This window comes from Centroberyx gerrardi, chromosome 17, assembly GCF_048128805.1.
Source record: "Centroberyx gerrardi isolate f3 chromosome 17, fCenGer3.hap1.cur.20231027, whole genome shotgun sequence".
Lineage (NCBI taxonomy): Eukaryota > Metazoa > Chordata > Actinopteri > Beryciformes > Berycidae > Centroberyx > Centroberyx gerrardi.
This window is the reverse complement of record NC_136013.1, coordinates 9,804,713-9,829,506: the sequence shown is the minus strand read 5'-3', so window position 1 is coordinate 9,829,506 and position 24,794 is coordinate 9,804,713. Positions and strand designations below refer to the sequence as shown.

Below are 24,794 nucleotides of genomic sequence, written 5' to 3'. Positions count from 1 at the left end.
ATAAACATGCATTTTTCATCGCTTTTCTGCATTTCTCTGATAAAGCAACAATGATTAAATCAATTCACGGGCTTGGTGCTGTGTGCACCACCAGCTCCCTTAAAAGGTGCAGAATGGTGCAGTGGAGCATGTCCATTCTCCCCAGAGATTACTGCTAATAAGAGGGCCAGTATTTATAGATGAGCCCCCCCAGTGTATACCCCTAATCCTGCCTTACCCCTTTTCATCCCTGCCCCATCCCTGTGCCTGGACCGCTCTCTGCAGCCCCCAGCTCAGCCTCATCCTCGCCCCAGATCAACTGAGGTAGAGACTTCTTAGTTTCTTTAATAGAACTTTGCTTTTTTTTCACATGCTTTTGAAAGGAGGGGAAAAATGCTTGGCCTCTTGGTTGATGAGAAGGGGATGAGATTGCTTGGACTCTGATTGCAGGAAAGAGGGCCTATTACAGGACTTTTTTTTTCCATTTCTCCTATTCTTCTTCATTGTGCAATTTTCCTCCTCCTCCTCCTCCTCTCTTTGACCTGCAGCTAAGAAAAGCGAGCGACGATGTCCACCAGCGAGCGTTTCGACTGCCATTACTGCAAAGACTCCCTCCTGGGGAAGAAGTACATAATGAAAGAGGACACGCAGTACTGCACTAAGTGCTATGAGAACCTGTTCGCTAACTGCTGTGAGGGCTGCTCTTTACCAATTGGCTGTAACTGCAAGGTAAGGGAGTGCCAGTGCTGACCTGAGAATAACGGTTTTGACGTCAGCAATGTATGAAAGAAGACACAAGATAAGTGCTAAAATACCTTAAAGTACCGGTTACAGCTTTATGTCTATGATGGCCTAAAGTGCTCATGCCCTAAAACAGGCGAGAAACATTTTAAACCACCTTTTTCTTTAAGGTTAATGTAGACCTTACCACGCACCAACCCATTACCCCCACTGGAATTACTTATCCTGCCATGTTCCTAACCATGCCAGCTTTAAATCAAACCTTTCGCCTTACATCCGCTGACAAGTGCAGTAAATAATGTCTTCAACATTGATAGGACCTGTCCTATAAGGATCGCCACTGGCATGAGCAATGCTTCAAGTGTGCCAAGTGCAGCCGCTCTCTGGTGGAAAAGGCCTTTGCTGCCAAGGATGAGCTGCTGCTCTGCACAGAGTGCTACTCCCATGAGCACTCCTCCAAGTGTACCACCTGCAAGAAAACCGTCATGCCAGGTACGGTTGGCATGACGACGGCGATGACGACAATGATGATGATGATGACAGTAATGATTATGCCCAACTGCTCCAGCAGTCAAAATAAACAAAAAATGATATGATATTATGGCGATGATTATCACATGTGCAGAAAAGAAGCTTAACACTTAACACCAGACATGAAATGCAATTTTTCTCTTCCCTATCTTTCGAGGTGGCCTCATATCAGCTCTTTATTCATAGCAATGCTTCAATTACTTCAGCATTGGCCCACGCTAGATTATGAGGATTGCGTTGTCCTCCCCTACAGATAGAGGTGGTCTATTTTGGGCAGGAATGTGTTTCTGTCATAGAGGTACCATATGCTGACTAAGCTGCTCCTCATCCCCTGTGCCAGGTTCCCGCAAAATGGAATACAAGGGGAACAGCTGGCATGAGACCTGCTTCCTGTGCCACCGCTGCCAGCAGCCAATAGGAACCAAGTCCTTCATCCCCAAAGACACCGGCTACTTCTGTGTGCCCTGCTTTGAGAAGCAGTTTGCCTACCAGTGCTGTGCTTGTAAGAAGGTAAGGTTACAGCTAAATGTTTTATACTTATTGACTGCTGCAATAAATCTACCTGACTCTGTGACATTTTTATGTTACTCACACTGTTGCTGAATAGTAAGAAGATGAATAGCAAGAGGAGTGTCAGCGTGTGCCAGTTTGTGGTTGTGTGTGTGTTTTTTTTTACTCTAGCCTGTGTTTGTGTTGCCTCTAGGCCATCACAACAGGTGGAGTGACCTACCAAGACAAGCCCTGGCACCGTGACTGCTTCCTGTGCATCGGCTGTAAGAAGCAGCTGTCAGGTCAACGCTTCACCTCCAGAGAGAACTACCCCTACTGCCTCGAATGCTTCAGCAACCTGTATGCAAAGAAGTGTGTGGGCTGCACCAAGCCCATCACCAGTGAGTCACAGGCTGCGCTAATGTTTTCATTCATTTTGACTCCTCTCATGCTTGGATCAGCTTGGATTTGGAGCCTCTATTTTCATGTGTGGGAACTGTCGGGCCATACGAGGTGAAGATCCTCAATTAACCTGCCTCTTCTGTGTGTGTGTGTGTGTGTCTGTGTGGATCTCTATTTGATGCGTACAGGTCTGGCCGGGGCCAAGTACATCTCTTTTGAGGAGCGCCAGTGGCACAGCGAGTGTTTTACCTGCACCCAGTGCTCCGTGTCTCTGGTGGGACGCGGCTTCCTCACCCAGCGTGACAACATCTTGTGCACCGACTGCGGCCGGGAGAAGTGACCTTTCCACCAGGGGTCACAGCCTTATACGATAACAACAGAGCTCAAATTCTAATGATATACAGTAGATACTGAGGATGCATGAATATTTCTTCTTGCTCTTAAATTAGGCACATCAGCAGGCTGGCTGATGCATATACAAATTCTGAATGGTGTTGGTCTTGTGAATGATTAACACACACACACACACACACACACACAGAGAGAGACACACGCACACAGAGACACACACACACCACCACACAAACTGTGGTGGTTAAACATTATGTATCTTTAAATTATGCAGGAAGCCATATGTGCCAGTGTCAATAAATGTTCCGTATGAACGAGAAATCCATGGTGTCAAAACACTTTATGTGGATTTTTACAACATGATTTTTTTTTTTTCTCACACACTTTAACTTGTAACAAGGACAAAATGATGTTGAAAACTAATGCTTCCCTCTGATGCAGGTCTGAATTTCAATTCCTCTTATCTGTAACTATGATATAGATAAAGTTGTTTCCACTGTATTCATATATGAGAGTACATCCGTTGCACTTAAGATAAGGAATCTGTTCAGAGGATGCATAGAATTTAAATGGTGTACGATTGATGTATGCTTCACTCTCAGAATATCATTATATGCTATACGGACTGTTTCTGTGATACTTTGCTTCCATAATAAACTATGGGTATCATGCTGAACTGGGTTTGAATAGTGCAATATTGGAGGCCTGCTCTTGCTGGTTCTGAAATGTCTTTAGTGAAGAAATTTTGCTCCAATGATGCCATCCAGAGGAGAAGTCTATACATGTCGGTTTATATGAATTCCTTAGCAGGGACAGTAGACACGAAGTTCAGTGTAACAAGTACAGGCATAATGGTACGTTTGAAATGCTGATCTTCTTTCTCACTTCCTTTTTTATGGCCGTACTGTCCCTTCTCAGTTACCATTTAGACAATGATTACTGTAAAACCTCTGTCCTCTGGCGTGTGTGTCGCTTCTTGACCTCTTCACTCCCAGCTGGTTCATATTGTAAACAAAGGGAGGATGACCATATATGGTTTGGTCAACAGATCACTTGTTCTTCTACTTGTAAATTATCCACTGACCAAAGCCTCCACTTTGGTCCATGCAGAAGCCAAGAACACAAGTCACCGTGACCTCTGCGGGCACCTCGAAATATCCTCCTTCACCATACCCATTGTTATGATACTTGTAAAACAGTTTCTTTGGTCAAACTGTTGGATGAATTGTGTAATTGTCCTCGCATGCCAGGATGAGTGGCGCAAAATGCTGACACAGACTTCCTGTCAGGACATAGTCACATGGGGAGATGAAACTACCTCACACAGACAAACTAGTGGAGCAAAACACTCAAGCAGGAGAAGTGAGCAGCACAGAGGTAGGGACTTCTTTTGAATTAGAACACATTTCAAGGAGATGACATTTTCTTTATGAGCTCTATAGCTTTGCTTTTGGCAGATACCTATTGTAAGGGCTTTTTACAGTGGCAATATTCATGAACTATATCTCTGTTCCTCATTACTGGTGAGCCATTATTTGAATAACATTGGACTTGAGCTCTTTTGCCCTCTTTCACTTTCTAGAATTAAAAGTCAGCATCCATACATATCCGCAATGACTTTGACAGCTTTCACAAAAGTACACGTCTATGAAAAGCAAGTTGCCCCAAAAGAAAAGGACAAATCTAGCATCCAATGCCTTGAGTGCTATGACCGGAATGTGTATATAGGGACTAAAGATTCAGTGGTGCAGCACTTCATCCTTCCCAGTAGCACAAATGGAGATGTGAACCCTGGTCAGAGCAAAACCAGGGAAGGTAGGGTGAGAAAACTAGGCTCAAGCAGTCCAGTAACCCAAATGAGGGCAGTCCCAGTGTTCAACCACCTGCTGGTACTGTGGGACCGGTGCGTCAGCGCCCTCAACATGTTCTCCTTAGAGCCCATTCCCACTCTGAAGAAGATCCAGCATGTATCTTTGTTTGAGGTATGCAAATCACCGTTCACGGCCCAGTCCCAGTCAACGTGTGTGGAGATGGTGACTTCCTCCAGCCGGAGGAAAGTGGTGCGGATCCACATGGTTGGGGTGGACAGGTGGGAGGTTGTAAAGGAAGTCCCTCTGCCCCAGGACCCGGTGGCCCTGGCAGTAGATGGCGCCTGTCTCTGTGTAGCTACCAGTGACAGATACCTCCTCTATGATAACAAGACTGGGAGCAGCGTGGAGCTCTTCCCTCACAATCACAGCAGGCAGCATGTCATCGTTACCTCGGCGGGAAGAGGGGAATTCCTGTTGAATGGGCCTGGATCCTTGGGTAAGAGCTGTCTCAGTGTTTATGGTACATGTGGTTCTATGGGACATCCCCTACAGAGCAGGGTTGGGGCCATTCATGAATTGAACTGAGAATGCATGGAATTGGAATGTCAGGAAACAGAATTGAATTCCATTAAATTCCATGAAATTCCACTTCTAACCCTAAGAGAGTTTTGTCTTGACTTGCTAAACATTATAAATCAAACGTTATGAATCAAATAAAAGACAGTTAAACAAATCAAATACATTCAATAATACAATGTAATACAATGTATTACAATTACATGTTATGCATTTTCATTTGCTGTTGTTGATATTCAGTAATCTCAGATATGTGGTACGAAATAACAAAAAAAACATGGAATTTCGCAGAATCTCATTGAATTAAATTCAAGTTCCTGAAATTCCAATTCAATTCCAATTTCCATTTTTTTTTTTTTTTTTTTTTTCCAATTCTAATTCCAATTCCAGTTCCTCAGTTGAGGAGTTCATTCATTCATGAAGTGACCCCAACCCTCCAACAGAGCATTCTTGTAAGGAAATAAAACAGAAAAACTGTAGAGTACAGACATCGCCGAGTCCCTACATGCATCATTATCCGCTTCCGTTCCAAAGCAGCATATATGGGAAAACACTTCACAGCGCTGCCCCATATATCCATCTAGCCAGAGGATATTTGTCTTGCTGATATATCACTCCTCTGTCCTTATCCCACAGGCATGTTTGTGATGGAGACAGGGATATGCCAGCGCCCTCCCCTGCAGTGGCCTGAGGTGGTGCTGGCAGCGGGAGTGTGTTTCCCTTACATCCTGACCCTGCAGCCCCAAGCGCTGTCTGTCTACAGCATGTTGGATCAGCAGCTCAAACAGACTGTGAGTCTCAGCGGGGCGAGGGGTCTGCTCTCCACATCAGGTACGCTGGCACCGTCGCTCCATCACCTAATCCTGGCAGATTGTAAACCACAGGGCCACGTAAACCGCCTGCCAAATGACAGTTTGTTATGAAGAATCTAGCCTTGTGTCTGCCTCGATTTACATTTCAATCCGTCATTCTCGCATCCACTGTTACTACGCATTGAGTGTCTCAAAAAAACAACAAATCTCCCCTCAGATGGCGTGTTAGTGTTCACCGAGAGAGACATTTTCAGCCTCTCTCTGGTGCCGTTAGAGGAGCAGATCCAGGCTCTTGTAGGACACGAGAGAGCAGAGGAGGCCCTATCGCTGCTGGACGGAGTTCAAAGCCACCTTCCACTTCACTCCTACAAGGTGAAACACAGCACAAGGAACTGCTCCGGTTTTTCCTCAAGTAATACCATCGAAGACGTAGAAGGACCTCAATATAATATATTCTCATATAAATAAATGAATAGGCACACAGCGGAGAGCAAACATGTTCCCACTCTGAAATCTAGGTCTCTAACAAAGTACAAATATACATTTTAATGTTCTTCCTCCCAAGGGTTGCAAAAGTACATTTCTGAGGATAACTAGACGAAACACAAGGATTAATCTCTTATCTTCCTTAACTCCTCCATCTAAGAAAAAAAAACATAATCCACCTATTCGGATGCTGCTATAGTTCCACCAGTTTAGATATGCATACACACCACTGATGTATAGATAATATGCATGTATTACAAACCCAGCTGGCATTGCATCACAGTGTATTACTGTAACTTACTGTAATATTTCATCACTGTAGAATAGATTGAAGCAGAATGTGGAGGCATGGACTGACTTGCTATAGCAGGTGTATTCCAGTAGGCTGAATACAACCAAGGACAACAGATGGTGCCTGAGATTTAGTGTAATCTGTGCGATATCTCAGGTTACAGGTTAGAGGTTAGGCTGAGGATGTTAGAATTAATACCCTGATGACTCATTATTCATTCATTACGCTTTGTCCCGTAAAAGCTTTGTTTCGTAGCGTTTGAATATCCCGGATTGTAGCGTATTGCCCTGGAGATTTAAGGACAGCTGTGCAATCTTCTGCCTCCTTAATTTCCAGTTCAAATATTCATGCATTAAAAAGAATATGCTCATGCAATGTGTGCCTGGTCTGAGAGAATATTTGTTCTTGGCAGGAGCTGCATAAGGCCGTCACTTGCCTGGCTGGATTTGTTCAGTTTTACCAGGAGGCTTTTTCAGAGGCCAGGGATCTATTCATGTGAGAGCAAAACCCCCTTGCATATAATTCTCTAACGTCTGTTCCAAATTCAACATGAGTCACAACAAACTGTGCAGTAGTAATTCGCGAATGCTGTGTCTATTCTGCTTTGTTGCACACTGAAGTGTAACACAGATCGATACTTATCACCCACTTGAACAGAAAAGGTGAGCTGGACCCCAGAGAAATCATCAGCCTCTACCCAGACATGGAGCCTTGTGTCGGCGAGGCCTTTCAATCCCAGCTTGATCAAGTGAGCAAGGGCAGGGATCTGCAGGTGCTTCGGCAAGAGGACAGAACCACATTTCATCATTACCTGGACTTCCTGGGTGATTTCCTCAGAGAAGTCAGGGGGATGGAGCAAGGCCTGAGGTGCAGTGAGGAGGTGGACTGTGCCCTCCTGAGGCTGTACGCAGAACAGGGCGACACCGACAACCTGCAGCAGCTTGTAGCTTCTCCCAATGCCTGCAGGCTGGACTACTGTGTTTCTGTTCTGGAGCAGCACAACAGGTGAAAATAAATGATCATGGGTGATTTATAACCATACTCATTGATAAGGTAACATATTTGTTGAATGACAAAATTGTTGAAAGAAGAGGCTCCAATTCAATGACTGAGATATTTGTTATCATTTGTATAATTTTCATATATTTTGCTGAATATTTGCTGAACGATGCAGATTTTTTCCATTTTCAGATTTTTTGCATTAGGCTTACTCTATCAGAACCATGGGAAGCAAACCGACGCAATAAAGGTAACATTTCCAAAGACTCCACACATGTATTTACTGATTGTATGTGGAAAACATGTTTTAGCTTTGCTATATTCCTATAGACTTGGGTGAAGATTGCAGATGGCCACCATGCTGACCCCTCTTGTTCAGATGTGTATGAGCACATAGTGCGGACTCTCAGTCAGTGGACAGACAGAGATGCTGTGTGGACGTTTGCAGACTGGGCTCTGCAGAGAAACCAAGAGGTGCCTGTTCGTTTTTTAATACTCTCAGCTTAACTGCAGAGGGCAGAGTCGCACAATATAACCATGTGGTATAAACATTCAAACTAAATATCAGAGTTAAATGTAACCTACTGTATTAATTGGATGGTTTCAAATATGAGCCAATTTTTTGTTATTAATACCATCTTCAAATGAGTAATTACAGTTTTCCTTGATCTTAAAAAGATCGGAGTGCAGATTTTCACCAAGCGTCCCCCAGATGACCGAGTCACATTTGAGACAGAAGATGTGCTTGCTTTCTTGGAGAAGTACCCACTGGCATTGCTTTTGTATCTTGAGTTCTTAATTCACGACCTGAATAGTGAGGTGGGTACAGCAGCTAATTACTCTAATAAATGGACTCCCTACCTGGAATGCATTGAGAAATGACCACAGATCTCTGTGTACCTGAATCTGCCCCCAGGAGGAGAGACATCACAACCTGCTGGCCCTGGCTTATGTTACTCAGACACTGAAAACCTTAGAGAAGGAAGAGGAAACAGAATCAGACGCAGGGGAAACCAGAGGGAAACTGCAGCAGCTGCTATGGGACTCAGTGTTCTATGACATCTCCACTGTATACGGTTTGTGAATATCTTATCACAAAGTACATAATTACTAAATAGTCAGTGAATTATGTCTTGAAAAGAGATAGATCATGGCCTGTAGTGCTGGAACATGCAAAATGTAAAAGAGTAAAAAAAAGGGCCATTCTCAAAAAATAGTAAATGGAGGTAAGCCAATACAATAAAGGCTTTTTAATACTTTTCACTACATTTTGCATGTTCCAGCACTAGAGGCCATGATCTATCTCTTTTCATGATCTAACTCCCTGGATTGCAAAAACACTTTTTTGACACCAGCAACTTCGGTACAGCGTGCTTTGTATCTTCTTTTCTATAGAATCATAAGTGTTGTTTTATTCAAATGCTCTTCCACATCACAGAGCGAGTCGAACCAACAGCCCTCCACGTAGAGAAAGCCATTCTGCTTGGTAGGGCAGGTGAACACTCCCAGGCTCTGCAGATTCTGGTTCACACGGAGAGAGACCCGCGCGCTGCGGAGGCCTTCTGCTGCAGAGCTGCGCAGGGCCAGGACAGACCGCTGAGGCAGACCCTGCTGCTCACCCTGCTCAACATTTACCTCAGCTCCGACCACCTGACCAGCGCTGCCGCCGACCTGCTGAACAACAACCCCCAGGTCTTCGCACCAGAGAGGGTCATCCAGCTCCTGCCTGGCTCCTGGTCCGTTCAGCTGGTGTCCCAGTTCTTAATGGGATCCCTCAGGGAGACTTTCCACCAGAGGCGGATGGGAGGGCTGCAGAGGGGTCTGGCCCAGGCCGAGCTCCTCAGACACAAGATCACTTGGGTGAGTTTTACGACTTCTTTCCCATTTCTTTCTGTTGAAGAATTTAGTATAAACTGATTAATAAAACAAATAACAAATAATTCAAGGAGAGGTCTGTGTCTTCTTTCCAAAAAGGTTTATTATACACACTGGTGGCAGTGTTCTTTGTTCTCTGAGTTAGATGAGAATAACTAGGTTCTTTGTAGTGAGAAACACACACAGGGAGGGGGAAACATGAAAAGGCATTCTTGAGCATTCACCTGTCCTTGTAAATAAACGTTACACAGCAGCAGAATATGTGTGAATACATACAGCTGTAAGTTAAACCATATATATACAGTATATATATGTATACAGTTTATGAGTATAGGTGTCTAATGAGTATAGGTGGTGATTATTATGCTTATAAGGCACAGGGAGTATAAAGGAATGAAGGAGATAACATGCAGGAGTACATAATGTGGAATGCAGAGTGAAACTAAGTTGAAACTGCTAATTAAAACACAGACATAGAAATGTCTCTCATACTTTCCCAGTGTTTGGCTCATCATGTGCATCATTGTTCCCAATTTCTGAACTCCCTTGCCCCTCCCACTGTCTCCCCTTCAGACCCAGGCCTCAAAAACAATGTTCAGAGTGGACAAGGGCCAGGTGTGCCAGGTTTGTCAGAGGGACCTAACAGAGCCGCAGTTTGTCTGTAACCTGCAGGGTGAGCTGATCCACACAAGCTGCACCGGCTACACAGCATCATAGAGACACTAATGGACTCATCTATTGTCTGTGTATGCATATACTGTATGTGTGTGTGTGTGTGTGTCTGAGCACCCTTGAGAATCACGTTTATATTTGGCCAGATAAGTGTCTGCCTCTCAGTCGATAATTATGCCGGATTAGAGTGTGTCATCTAGGCACATTCAACAAGGATTCAATTCATGGACCTTGGACTAGACACGTTCCCTAATTAGAAAAAGAAAATACATTGCGCAAATAACTGGTTTCAAAATGCAAAAAAGCAAGCGATGCACTTTTCCGGGCAGCATGTCTGAGCCATTTCCTTGAAAACTATAGACAGCAATAGCTATAAAGTGAGTTGTGGAGGACACTCAGGGGCATATATTCACTGATCAGACAGTGGTATTTTACAGGGAAACCACCTGTGGTCAACCTGATGACCCGAGGGAATTTGACCATCCTCCATCGCTGTATATATGCATCCCTACCATCATGGTTTCCACCGACTGTGTATATTTGTCTGCATAAAGATGGAAATAGAATGTCAATGTCAACAACCGACGGCACGTGAGAGACTTTTATTCAGCTGCTGCTTGATGTATTAATATACATTTAAGACCGAAAAGAAATCACAATTACAGGTTTTAAAAATGAAAAGTAAATACGTTAAGGAAGCGCAACGCTGGGTTCATTTTCTGTTATAAACTAATTTTATAAAAGCAGAAAATGACATGTCTGTGTGTATGGAATATGAAATCTGAGGCAATTTTACCAACATCATCCCTATATCATTAGGGAACATCACAGTGTGCTTCCAAATAATAACACACAACCCCAGTCGATCCAGGAAATACAGTATGGAAATCTTGTTGTAAATAAACTTAAACACATATCATTAAGTGACACCACACTCAACATGGATTTGTCTATTTCTGTCGCAATTTAGTCATTAAGGCTAACCATAAATGCAAGTTTTTCTTTATACTGATGCATTTTGGGAAAGGAGTTAAGGAGACGCCTTAAGGGGCTGGAACAGAAGCCTGAGTTGTGCATTTGGCCAGCCTGATCGTAAGTGCAAGTGTTTTTGGCCTGGAGTGAGTGAATAATTGTACTGTAGGAATATGGTGAATTATGTGTATTGAAATTACAGGCCTGACCGTCCGTTTCTTACTCTTTTTTTTGTGCTAATGAGGTTTTCATGGGAGTTTTTCCTTGTTCTCATTGAGGGTCTGAGGTCACAGGGGTGTCATTTTCATTTACTGTTTCACAGAGAGGGTGTTGTGTTGTGAAGCCCTTTGAGACTGTGATTATAATTAAAGGCTATATGAATAAACTTGATTTGACTTGAGACTTCTCACCATGCTTGACTACATGAATCTGGCCTGAATAAACAGAATAAACCTATAAACTCAGACAAAATCACAGTTGTCAGGTGAAAACCTTGCATCTCCCAAATGTCAACTTTTCAGGAACCGAGAAACACAGCCTTAGTTTTAGCCATACATTTTTGAGTTTCTCTAATTGGTTTGGAAAAAGGTTTTATAAACCCAAGCGTTTTAGAATTTTCTCAACCCACAGACGAGCATGTAATCTTTCAATTGAAGTTAAAGTATGAAAATCACACAAATTGGATTTGTGAGGTTTTCACCTGAGGGTGATGAAATGTATTGTCAGTCTTCCCCCAACTGATTCATATCCCCTCTCCTCTTCTCACTCTAATTGCTCTCTCTAAAAAAGACCTTCTATCTTTCTCCTCAGCTCTAGTTTTATTCTTTTCCTAGGACTTCTCTCTTACATGATTGCACTATGGAATATTGTCAGGTCATTACGGCTCTGACCCTTGCTGTCCTCTCCCTTGGTTGCTTGTAGTTTTGATAATCTAGGAAATGAATCTTAATCTATTGTTGAGCATGAGTTAAACAGATGAAAGGTAAATGTAAATGATATAAGAACTGCATGGCTTCGAAGAGAGTATCAAATGCTGGAAAGAAAAAAAAATACTATCCCCTCCATTCTTACTTTGTGTGATATGTTGCTGTGAGCTGTGAATGGACCTGTCAGGGTATTTATTGACTGAGTGAGCGGCTGCTGCCCTGTGAGTGGCTGAGCGCTGGGCCGTGCCTGATGACCAGTGACCACTGGGTGGACTCAGCCTGCAGCACGCCGGGCTCATACCACTCCCTTCCTCTCACGGACATCCTCAGGGAACACGAATGTTGTTTTGAACGCTTGCGGGCCGCCTGCTGCCCTCAAGAATGTTTTTCTCATCTTTGATGTTGGCCAACAGGCCTGAGGAACCCGAAAGGTAAAAATAAACAGACACAAATACAAACGCCCCTCCTTCTGCCCAGCCGTAAGACATTAATTTGTTGTATTTAACTTCAATTTTTTAGTTTTTTTTTCACACCTGATGCAGAGGTCTACTCAGACTGTACAGGAAGTTGAAATCTGCAGTAGAGAATCATAATGATGATCAGCGCCTGTACATGTGGGTGTCACGCTCTTGCAGTCTGGTGTGGTTAATGTTGGGTGAGCGAGGAGGCCGTGGCCCTGGACCCTGGACTGAAGCCCTGGATCGCTGAGGGGCGCTGGCCAGATGGTCGTTTTACACTTGAGGGGAATGGATTGGATGCAAAGATCAACAGTTATGGAGGCAAGTATGGTGGGTATCCAGACATTGGTCTCCTATTATAAATATCCATGCCACCACAGAGCCAGCGGAAGAAGAAGGCGGCAAAACAAGAACATTTTCTTCTTGCGCTTTTTCTAAATTTAAGAAAAAAAAGTCCGCTGTCTGGCTTGCAGAATGTTACTGTTTACAATGTGAACGCTGTTTTGTAACGAGCGTGAAAAACTACTTGAGAGACTTGCACAGAGTTTTTTTTGTCTCATGTTCTTCACAGAGGATTCTTGTTATGAGACTTGTTGTTTTACTATTTCATATCTTCAAGTTTGATATCATGGAAACATTATTTCTAAATACTGTATACAGCACATCTGCCACAGGATGATTTTATTATTATTTCTGTAAGTTGTATGCTTCTGAATATATTGAACTGTAACTTACCCATTTCAAAAGGACGAATGAATGTTCTGAGCATGAAAATTGCAAACAGCAGGTAGCTCAATGAATAAAGCCTATGGGAAAAAAAATGAATACACAATGCTCTGCTGTGCATCGTAGATATTTATAGAGACGCAGCCACAAATTACTGTATCATGTCTCTTATGACGCATTTTTCAGTCTGTTAGTGGTTGCCGGGAGACAAGGAGAATCTTAATTTGCAACCCTTTTGGTAGCAATAATGGTAAGGTAGCAGAAAACCTAAACGATTGAACTTTCTTTAATTCCCACTTTCCCTGGCAAAACTAATGCTATAGCTGTAGCAGAACAAGTATGGGAACAAGTAGCTGAAGCGGACGATCAAAACATATCTATTTTTTAACTCCTAACGCAACGCTGTCATTTTCATGGCTTTCTTTACCTTGTGTTTTGGCAGCATGCCACTGGGAGAAATGTGTAGTGTGGCCCGCTGGAGACACAGAAGGCAGAGACAGTGACCACAGACTCCCACCCAGTCCTCCCGCACTGACACATGGGTAATAAAGCATATGGTATGGCAAGTCATACCATGTCTAGAGGGATAATATCACAGGCTCAATAAGCTCCACTGTATTCCTCTGTCAATGCACAAGACTATTTTCTTTGACTAGATATTTTGAGGGAGATTTGATATACTTCATTTTGTACCCATTTAGCACTTTTGAATAATAATAATCGTTGCTTCAAAAATATTATTTATTTGCCTCCAGATTATCAGTGTAATTAAGAAGTAAATAACATTATTACAAATATTGATGCAGTGCACATTTTAGAACATAACGACTTCTGGCAAAGTGCTTAGGTGACTCTCATCGCTCCCACTATCTTTTCAACGAACTTGCCAGAGCAAATCTCACAGAAATAGCAAAAGCAGCTTCAGATGTACACAGAAACTTCAGTTCTTTCTCTGACCTGCAGTCAACCAGAAATAGATATATTCCTCAATTACTTAAGTGGCATTAGCTTAATGATCTGTGCTGCACAAGGCTAATGACTCCGTTTTGGATAAAGAATGAGAGTTTTTGGAAAGTAAAGACTTCTTGGCACCCTATCTGTTTTTCACAGGCCTCCATGATTACTTTTATCAGATCGAAGGCCTTTCCCTGCTTTTTTCTAATGGGTGAATTTCAGGTGGAGAGTAAAGTACCCTGCCCAAGGGGTCCAGTTGTGGTCGTCCACCTGGTTCCTGAATTTGGAGACATGCGTCTCATTTCCAGGTCCAGCACCTTTCATCTCTGGTTCATTTGGGTTTCTGGGAATAGATCCAAACACTCCTGCTGACTAGTGGAAAGCTGAGAGGAAACTGCCACTCTGTCAGGAATCTTTGCCAATCTTACTTTGGGTCATTGTTCTCCCCATTCACACAAATGGAAAATAATGACCAGGTAACATGCTCATCAGTTGGTTTCATGGAAAAAACTGAGGCGACACTTTTGACACTTGCCAATTTACATTTTTTTAGCATCTCGACAGACCAGCAAATAGCGAATTCAAACGAGATCTTATCAACTTTCCCTTAAAATGAACCTCATACACTTCAGTGATAAGATGTAAATGCATCTCATATACACATAACCCAGATTTCTACAGTAGTACATCTTAATTCTGAGCAACCTGTTGCTGACAATCAAAGATGGGCAGTTAGCAAGCTGCCAGTGACCGATATAGTGCCACAGAAAACGACTTCACAGTCTGTCCCATGTGAAACTAGCATAATTAAAGCTCTGTCACCAGGAGGGACGTGTGCTGTTCACCACTGGAACCCCACTAGTTTCTAACCGTTATCTCTGAGACTGCGCCTCATGTGGCGTTTGACATCACTGATTACAGAGCAAACGCCGCTGTAAGTTACTGTTACTGTACCCTGAGAAAGTGGAGAACGGAGTATCACGTGTAATTAGACATTTAGCGCCAATCCTCCCCACAGATGAACACACCCTTCGCCACAATAGAGAGGCCCGGGAGTTAAAAATGTCCCAGCGCCCCCTGATATCAACCGCTGGAGTCAAAGACGCCCTCCCTCTGCTCTCTAGGACCGAACCTGCAGTAACCCGCACTGTAAAGGCCCATGGGGGGCAAGAAGTCCAACAGCACTAACCTCCCTCGGCTCCATTCAGTCTTAGTGCTGAAGTTCATGTATATTTTAGTGCAGGAAAAGTCCCTTGAGCTATCATAAAGTTATATATAACAATCAAAGCCCCAATCACATCTGTAGAGTACAGTTAAATTAGGGGTATATCGTGTTTTAGCATAGAATTACAATTCTATTTCTACAGATTGAATATCTCTGGAAGTATCATACGAAGGATACTGCCAGTCTTTCATAAAGTCTTTCATGAAGCATAGCTACCATGGAGAGCAAAAGAATAGGCCGACTCTGAGCTGATGTGAAGCTGCACGGCAACTCTGCAGTTTGTGGTTTTACGCCCCAACACATACCCATACTTGAGAGTATTTCAGTATTTCTCAGAGTGTCCGGGCATCAGCATGCATCTAAAAAGATGCAAAGAACAATTACCCAAGAGCAGAAGATGTTCCAGCAGGACAAAAACAAAACCACACATGAAAAGCTAATGGTTGTTCTTAAAGTTCATGGATTCCACATAGCAGGATTTTGAGTCTTTAGCTTTTGTCACATTTAACTTTCCCTCATCTGTATTCATTATTGGTCCTTCATATGTTCCAGCCTGCTACTAAAGCACTAGTTCTATGTAGTATGATTGATTGTCCGTTGAATGAGGTGTTCATCAAGATTTCAGCACAAGTACAAGCCTTGTGGTTTCAGATACGACAGTAAATAAAAAGGCAGTGATTACAGTGGTGACAGCACAGTGACTCACAGCGTCCTAAATAAAGCTCTCTCACTTTCCATTGTTTTATCACCAAAACCAACTCCAAACTCTGTAACTTATCTTAACTTAGCAACAAAACCATAGCAACAGTCATGGATGTATGTATGTGTAAACCAGTGTCAGCATGTTCTTCAAAACCATAAAATGTGGGTGAAGTACATTCTCTAAGAAATTATGTGTAGGCTCTGTTCCCTTCCTGGGGCGAGAAGTACTTTAAATACTTTCAAATGCTCACTGTCTCTTTTCCCCTATGCATAATAAAACTTTAATATTATAGCGCCAAATGTTACAAGTTAACTGGTATAAAGACTCTTGCTTCTACGTCTGTTATGCAATCATAAATTAACGCATTATTATATGGAATATCCATATTATGGCATGATTACAATGTAATTACATCTCTTCATTATATTGTTACTAATTTGTTTATAGTGTATAAGCAGATAAACTTGAAGATACTTCAATACCAGTTGGGTGGAGTTTATGTGTCGGGGACTTATACGGATAATTTCAGCTCCACTTTTTTCGAGAAATAAAATACAATTTGACTCAGATCGTGTATGAAAAATGAATATATCATGTTTGGTATGAATAATATGTATAATGCGCTGCAGTGATGGTCATCTGAAAGTGCTGCAAAATGGCTACCTTCCGAGTAAGGTTGATTTTGAAATTGTGTTCGTCAAAGTTTGTGTTTCTCTGCACCTCTGTGTGATTGAACAAACCATTTTTTTGTCCCCAGGTGATTATTGACATTTACAGTTTATTGCTGTATTTCATCAGAGCTTAAGTGGTCTAGAGCAGTGCACCTCACCTCCCCTGCTCTGTGTATGAGCTAGAGACCAAGACGGATTTTCACAAGCTGAAGCTTATGCTAAGCTCTCGGTTGGCAGCTGATCTCACGTTGGGATAGACTTGCTTGCTGACTGACAGACTGGAGAGATTGGGCGGCTTTTCTCTCCCAAAAAAAGCTCCCAGCTTATAATGTCAGGTTTTGGCACATTTCCGACCTTTAATTTGGAGAGGGTGTTTCAGAGAAGTCACGGAACCTTAGAAAGATAATAGTGGGTAAAAGTATAGCTTACAGTGGCTGAATGTGTACAGGCGTGGAATATAATTAGCTTAATTTCAATGAAGCAAACCACTTGTCTGTGAGGTATAGATAGGATCAAACTCTGCAATCAACAGAGAGGCTTCACATTGTGTGTATGAATTGAAAGTAAAGCAATAGGGTTTTAGAAATAAGATTTCAAACATCAAACAAGTCTCATCCAGGTTTGGAATCTCTTATTTCAGAAAATGTATGCAATTTGCATTGATTTAACAACAGAGTAATAAGAGAAGGTGATCCTCTGTCATCAGAGATGTAATATAATACCTCATGCCTGCAATGATCTAGCATCTGAAATCCATCATGAACCGTACAGACCTCGGGTTTGGACAAAATATGAAGAATTATAGCATGCTATTGTGCAGCAAAATGCACAATTATCAGGAAAATTCAAACTCTTTTTAGGCTGTTGCAAATGCTCCACCTTGCTGTGGCCTTGGGCCTACTGTGTTGAACCTCACAGCCCATAGGGAAACTTACTTGTGCTATCAGAGCAGCCAAAATAAAACTTACTTGTGCTATCAGAGCAGCCAAAATAAAACTTACTTGTGCTATCAGAGCAGCCAAAATAAAACTTACTTGTGCTATCAGAGCAGCCAAAATAAAACTTATCAAGAGATATTTATTGGGAGGCACTCGCAGTCTGCCTGGTCTTTGGTCCCTACTGACTGAACACAAATGTTTGACAAATGTGTGTTGAGAGAAATTCAACAAAAAAGGAATAAATGGCTCTTAAATTGTATAATGCATCATTAGTGGAAATAGATACCGCACTTGCATTTGTTTAGAAAATGATTTTTTATTCATCGCCACAACCAAAGCAATTACAGCTTGGAAATGGTTGGTTTGGCTCATTGAAAGAGATGCACACAGCACACACTCTGTTAGCGGAGCCTGTTTCCATCTTGGGAAAACGCATTTGATCAAATTTTCTGTCCCTTTATTAGACACCCACTTCAGAAAGCATTTAGATGCTAAAGCAAGAGTTTCCAGACAGAGTTTGAGTCCACCTGTCTGGTGTCAGATGGGATTCAAGCAGTGGCTACAGCCGCAGTTTTATTCAACCGCTAGCTGTTGCAATTTGACCAATATGTGACTAGACCAATGTAAACACACTAGAGAAAAAGTGCAGTTTATGTGCACCAATATTAGTACTGTAATTCTCTCTTCCTTTACCACAGGACCTCAAACTTCCACATTTGGAGATTTTGTTTGAAATACAGCACTGCAAATAGCTGAGGAAAAAACACCAATTGGAAACTCCTTCAAAGTCTTGTATGTGTCCCATTCAGCAGAATTAGCAAATCACCTTGCACCATTTAAACTTGACTATCCAGCTCCAACTTTGTTGGCAGTGAGAATGAAGTACGCTATCACACTTACAGCTTATAGTTGCAAAACGTCTGTGCTGTACCTTAAAAGCAAAGCCTGCAACCTTCAAAACTGTGTTTACAGTAGTTTCATTATCCAGAAAAAAGAAGGAGATTTGGTAGAGGCATTATAGAAGAGATTACAGTAACAGAGGCTCTTTGTCGGGAAAGAAGGTCAGAGACCCAAAATAGGCATCAGGCCTGTCCTAGAAAGATCCTCCTGCAAGCTGTCATTGTAGTTAAACCTATGCATACTGCAATTGAGGGGGAGAGTCCTGGGAAGTGACGTTATAATTATTATGTGAAGAGGAAGGGAAAGTTTTACATGTGGATCACCCTGGTTAACAGGTCTACAGTCGTGGTCACTTAAAACAGCTGCTCTGTGCTGAAATTACAGAGCGGGATGACTCACTCTCTTTCTCTGTTTAAGACCACTTGGCTTGGTTTGGGATGGGACAAGCCCTTACAGTAAAACAGGCTTTCCACAGAGAATCTGTCGGCTCATCAAAATAACAAACTCTTTGTTCTGTTTTGTAATGCTGGCCCTGGGGACCACCCGCAAACATTTGTTATTTCTGTCATTATAGGTTGATCAGCTCTGAAGGAAATGTGAACTGTTCATTTCACGCACATAAAAAGACCTGGTATATTTATAAATTTGCATTAAAAAAAACATCTAGACCTCCCACATGCAGGAAATCAGGTATTCTGATTTTCATTTGTAAAATTACATTTCCGTAGCTTTAATCTATATAATGTAGCTGACTCTCATACCTGATTTATCATAACCCAGACAGGATTCGGCCCATTAGATGCCACGGCCTCAACCTTTCCACAAAAAGCCTTTTTTAACAAGTGCATGTAATGTTAAAAGCCAGGGAATTACAAATATGCACATTTCTGGTACATCATCCTTAACACTGTTACAAGTAAAAAGGAGTCTGAACAGCTCATTTGATATAAATGCACGTCTAATAGCTGCTTTAAAAATGTGCTCAACCCTGACTTTTCATTGTGAAAAAGGGTTAAATCACCTTTGATTTTACAGCATCCTGCAGAACTGCCAACATAGTTGATTTATGGAGCTTCTGTTGAATTTCTGGCTAAATATCCACCAAATACTGTACAGCTGTATTTAGACAGTGAGCTTTTTACATGGCTTGTGATTTGTTGTGTCTAAATGTCAGGGACAGTCTCAGATGACCTGTGGTCAGACAACTTTAACGTTGTTGGTGGCTGTTCAAAAGATACACAGGAGGCAAGAAATATGCTGGAGGCTGCTGTGTCAGACAGCCTGCCACAATCAGAAGCCACGTGAGGCGCTCCACAAACTCACAGCAGGAGTGTTTCTGCTTTCAAGATCCACCTTCAGAGCCACTCTTCAAAATATCCTGCAAATATGAAGAGTTCGGGCCACCAAACCCCTAAAGCAAACATAATGAAAAGCCAGCTACCGACATGCAAACCATATGGAATGAATCTTCCATTTGTGTATTTTCATGATTTATTCTGGGATGTTCTTGTGTCTGTGGATTACCAACAGCAAACTGCAAAACATTTGTAGCAAGCCACTTGTCTGAATGATTGTGGTATTATATGTTTAATCTTTGGAGATTGCATGCCAGTTTAAAACTTTTATGTAGGCAAACACATATTCAGAAACACATGTAGACTGCAGTACATCTGAGTTCAATTCACAAACCAGTTGCATTAGAGCTTCTATCACAGTATTATAATTTTGTAAAGAGACGAGTGCATTTGTGTCTCGTTATGGATTTTAGAATTACATATTGGTTTTGCAAGCGCAGTGTGATTGATTTGTTTTAATTTTCCACCAAATTCCAACTTTGAAACTATAAAATAGCACTCTTTTCGCGGTATTATTTTTACGATGTTGTTACTAGAGAATAGACAGCACAATATTGTATGTGTACATTATATAATGTGGACTTATTCCCATTTAGACACACTTGTTAGGATTGCTGTTTCTGGCTGCAGTCAGAGTTTCCTCCCACACAGCCTCCAACAGCCAACCACCTTCGCCTCCAAACCACACTGGATCAAGCCTCGACCCCAGTATTGTTTAAGACATATGTTAAACGCCGGCTGGTTTCTTGTCACCATGTCTCTATATGTACCGGAGGAGAGATATGTGAATTGTGTGGGCACTAACTAACATTTTAGCGCTGACATTTATTTCTGGACAGACTTGGCAGGATCCAAATATACAGAAACAACACTTGTCTTGTCTCTCTACAAGTCATTACGGCGCGGTGCTAAGTATCTGCTCTTGGCGAATGAGGTGACATTGTGTTGTATAAACTTCCTTTCTTCTTTGAGGCGGGCGCAGAAAGTGCCGTGTTTTTTCCCTCACTGTCTAACTATGTGTTAAAGTCAAATGTATTTGTGAATTGACAGCCTTTCACAAAGACTTTTCCACACATTGACAGGTTTTTTTGTTTTGTTTTGTTTTGTTGTGAAATGGCTTACACTGCCTGATGCAGACAGTGAAACCTGCAATTTTCACTGGCTTGATGTCTCGGATTAGTCATTATCCTTAAATACAGGACTCCACCACCAACACTTAAGCGCCGAAAATCCCATTAAGGTGGCTTTATTTAACTTTGATATCCTTAAATGATTCCACAATAAGCATATACCTCTGGCTCCCGTTGTGTCATTTAAGCTGTCTTCTGTTTGATTGGGAATTTTTTCAAGTTTGAAGAGACTTGGAACAAGGCAGGAGGATTCAAAGACAACACATATTGAAATATTTTTTTTTACAACATAATGAATGACAAGACTGAATTCTAAGAAAATTTGCATTCCTTGTTGGAACAGAACAAGAATGCAAATAAAATACCTATAAATGTTATTCTGAACTTTTTACCTTTGTAGTACATCGTGTGCACAAGTTCTGTTTCTGCAGCACCTCATAAAGCGTCTGGCTGAGTATTTTAGTTAAATGAGCTTCTGGCTGCTTGTACTGTGATTTCCTCTACTAAACAAAGATTTAAAAAGTTGCTTCAAACCAGCAGCAGCTGAGTCAGGCCTTTCCAGAAATAAACTTAGGCCAAACTATGGAAAGAGAAAAGTTCAAATTTCACAGTCGAGATAAAGTAACACTTGATTTGGTTGAGCGGTTGACCGACAATGAGCAAGTTTATGCCTTCACAAATTTGGGTGAGGGCAACTTCGTCCAGCGCAGAACAGCCTGACAATAACATCACATGTACAAATTACAATCAGGTGGGCCATGAGCTTAGATTTCCAACTATTTCCAACTTAAATGCAATGTAAATTTCATCTATTTACAAGTTAAAACACCCTAAAATGAAAGTTTTCTCTTCACCGTGTATTATTGGGGTTTAGCTATTTGGTGTTTGGGACCCCAAATTTATTTTTCAACCTTCATGCATTCATTGCAGGCCTGCAGAGCAATCATGCTATTTTTCAGCCACACACTGCTTCCCATTCATCCATTTACATAAATTCACACCTGGGAGTTGTTGAGTGACAGGCGGGCGTTACTCACTCCCCCCTTCTCCTGTCGTCCTGGGGCCTTCAAACTGGTGACCTCCCAGACTGAAGCCCTCATCTCTAACCTTCAGCCTGCCACCGTTCTTCAGCACTGTTCCACTTCCGGCTCCATTTGGGCCGTGTTTGTTTTTGGGACCCTGTAATTTCCCCACCAATCACTCCAGAGGGCCCCCATCAAGTCTGCCATTCATAAAGCTTAAAGTAGCTCTTAGTGGTCCGTGGAGTTTATTGAAACATTAAATTTGTATCCCAGCCGTGATGGTGTATCTTTAGCTGTTGCTTAACTCACGTGCTCGGTCAGGCCCCCTTACATCAACCGCCAATTATGTTCTCCTCTTGGGTGTGGGTTGAGGCTCGGTCAGCATGGCAGAGAAACCAGAAACATCAATTCCTGGGCAGTGGAGCGAACAAAAACAGACAAAATGCGCAAAATCTTTTCTTCAGACACTGTTATCATCATACAGTACAAGCACAAGCATCACCAACATTGCCGGTAGTGTTGTCCAGCAGTATTCTCTGGAGACTGTGCAGTGGTCCTGAAAGCTTTGGGTTGTTGTTAGATACACAGGAAGGCCCCAACAAGCAGCTGGACTTCAGGACACCAGCTGAAGACCGCTGCACTAAGGTCATAAGAAAAATCGCCCCGTCATGACTTCCCACACTTGCTACACCGCAATGTTTTAATTGTTCTGGTCTAACCATTTCTCAGGAGGACAATCAAAGTTTGCATAGAAATATCCTCTTACAGTACACACACATATACACACACACACACACACACACATACACACACAATACAAAATCTGAAATCTGTGTGGGAATAAAATAAGAGGCCATATGGCTTTGATATGCCCTCAATGACTTTGGGTGTGTCATATTCCTAATTAACAGTTTTCATAATTCTTTGAATTCAGTAAAAGTGTTTTGTGTCATATATCAAGTCTATGAAGCATGTGTGTATTTTACAGTGAGCGGCATCAGACAATATGAGAGCGACGTCATGGCCTTCAATTTGAAGGCCGTTAACCTAATTCCTAATGGTTATTACAATGAAGCCTGGCGACCACATCAAGCAGCTGTGGGACTGTAATGAGTTGAACAGAAGCTGCCATGCTCTTTCACAGTCTTCATTTCTACCAATAAGCACAAGAACATTGAGTCTTTCCCAAATGAACTCAGTGGCGTGTTTAGAAAATAAAAAAATATGTTGCGAGGATATAAACAACATCTAAATTACACTGCTAACTTGAGTCCACCTCATGCCAAGGTACACTGTCCTTCCAAGACACAAGATGAATGTTACTGCCTCCTGACATGCAGATGCAGATTGTTGTTATTTTTTTATGGATACAGAGATGAATCATTGTCCTCAGAAATTGAACTAAAAACAGAGAATGTCTTTGCAGTGGTTTTGTGCTGTTTAAAAACATAAATAAACTGAAATTATCTGAACCTATAAACATGTAAAATCCTGACTCCACCCTCTCTTGCTCTGTCATTTTAGCTAAATCTGACTGAAGCTGGCATGGCCGGGCCTCCTCTTGGGGCACAAACATAAAGAGATTTTGAAATAATATAGTATAACTAAAACATATCAAAATAGGTAGCATATGGAGCCCAAGTTGTGGCAGTCATTAGTACACCAGCAAAATGGAAGTTCAGCTTCAAAACAGTTGCAAAACACTGAACACATACAGCAAAACATGACTTTGCTCAGCTGATATAGCAAGACTGAACATGTGGGATCAAGATAAAAAATATGACTGGCATTTATGACATTTGCCTGATGGTGAGCCTCCATCTTTACTGCTTGAGTCGCACGTGTCCTGCTCACGTGTAATCTGACATTTCTTTATCATCCCAAGATATTCAACACCTTCGCTGTAAACCCTCGCTCCCGTCAGAATTTCAAACATTTGGAAATTACAGTAAAATCGCAAAATTTTATTTGACAGGAACAGCATGCTCAAACAATGCTTGTCAACCATGATTAAGTGCTATAAGCCTTGCAAGGTAGCACTTTGGAAAATTACAGATAATTTGGTCTAATTCTGAAAAATAAAAAAGAAAGAAAAGTTCAAACAAGCTCCATGTCGTAGAATCTTTAATTATAGCCCCGGTGAAAGAAGGCTCTCGGTGTCACGTGTTGTATAGGTGCCTTGTGCAGAAACCTGGTAAACCCCACCATCATCCTTTACACAAATATACACACATATTCACACATCAGTCAGCAGTATATTCATCATGAGAACACAGGAAGGAGATGTACCATAAATGGCCCCATGGATGGAATATAGAGTACCCTACACATCGTTTATGGCTACTTGTGTGTTTGAGAACATATGATTATTTGGGTGTATGCATTTCCTATGTGGCCGGGCTGAAATTGAGAAATTACAGTTGGAGGATCTAAGTAAGCAGGGCAAGGTGGAGGGTGAGGGAGGATAATACTGGAGGATATAGCTGATTGAGGAAATACAACATCATGACAGAAACCAGCTGTAATTGTAGGAATAGGCCCGAAAACCTCTGATGATGTATATGTGCTGAGCGGACCAAAAATAACAAGTGACCACAGGGGCATGGCCCCTTCTCGGCAGCAGCGTCCCACTCTGTGGAGGTGCAACAGTAAAACCTGCCCTCTGGTGTCTAAACGCCGGTACTGCGTGCGACGGCCGCCACACACTGCCTCGCATTCACAAGGCAGGGACAGAAACAGGCCCAAATGTCTTTTCCAGCAGCTCTTTATATAGCTTTATTAGTTGTTTCGAGGGTGAA

The 24,794-nt window shown here is 42.1% G+C and overlaps 2 protein-coding genes across 2 annotated transcripts; both read left to right on the top strand.

Annotated features, from left to right (window-relative positions):
• Window positions 1-219: 219 nt before the first annotated feature.
• Window positions 220-2,705, top strand: fhl5 (four and a half LIM domains 5). Its single transcript, XM_071902200.2, has 6 exons — window positions 220-303; window positions 528-708; window positions 1,038-1,212; window positions 1,592-1,761; window positions 1,955-2,141; window positions 2,331-2,705. Exons 2-6 carry the CDS (start codon window positions 547-549, stop codon window positions 2,480-2,482), a joined length of 846 nt encoding a protein of 281 aa, XP_071758301.1. The 5' UTR covers window positions 220-303; window positions 528-546; the 3' UTR covers window positions 2,483-2,705.
• A 1,401-nt stretch (window positions 2,706-4,106) lies between these two features.
• On the top strand, window positions 4,107-10,061 carry LOC139914039 (transforming growth factor-beta receptor-associated protein 1). Its single transcript, XM_071902228.2, has 11 exons — window positions 4,107-4,800; window positions 5,517-5,711; window positions 5,910-6,064; window positions 6,883-6,965; window positions 7,128-7,475; window positions 7,662-7,719; window positions 7,800-7,943; window positions 8,148-8,288; window positions 8,386-8,545; window positions 8,908-9,329; window positions 9,918-10,061. Exons 1-11 carry the CDS (start codon window positions 4,107-4,109, stop codon window positions 10,059-10,061), a joined length of 2,544 nt encoding a protein of 847 aa, XP_071758329.2.
• The last annotated feature ends 14,733 nt before the right edge of the window (window positions 10,062-24,794 follow it).

What these genes read in the sequence shown, in the direction of transcription:
- fhl5 (XM_071902200.2), top strand. Translation starts at nt 547, where the DNA reads ATGTCCACCAGCGAGCGTTTCGACTGCCATTACTGCAAAGACTCCCTC. An exon ending in CAAGAAAACCGTCATGCCAG is followed by an intron (nt 1,213 to 1,591) that starts GTACGGTTGGCA and finishes CCCCTGTGCCAG; the next exon opens with GTTCCCGCAAAATGGAATAC. An exon ending in CTGCACCAAGCCCATCACCA is followed by an intron (nt 2,142 to 2,330) that starts GTGAGTCACAGG and finishes TGATGCGTACAG; the next exon opens with GTCTGGCCGGGGCCAAGTAC.
- LOC139914039 (XM_071902228.2), top strand. Translation starts at nt 4,107, where the DNA reads ATGACTTTGACAGCTTTCACAAAAGTACACGTCTATGAAAAGCAAGTT. An exon ending in GAATGGGCCTGGATCCTTGG is followed by an intron (nt 4,801 to 5,516) that starts GTAAGAGCTGTC and finishes CTTATCCCACAG; the next exon opens with GCATGTTTGTGATGGAGACA. An exon ending in TTCCACTTCACTCCTACAAG is followed by an intron (nt 6,065 to 6,882) that starts GTGAAACACAGC and finishes TGTTCTTGGCAG; the next exon opens with GAGCTGCATAAGGCCGTCAC.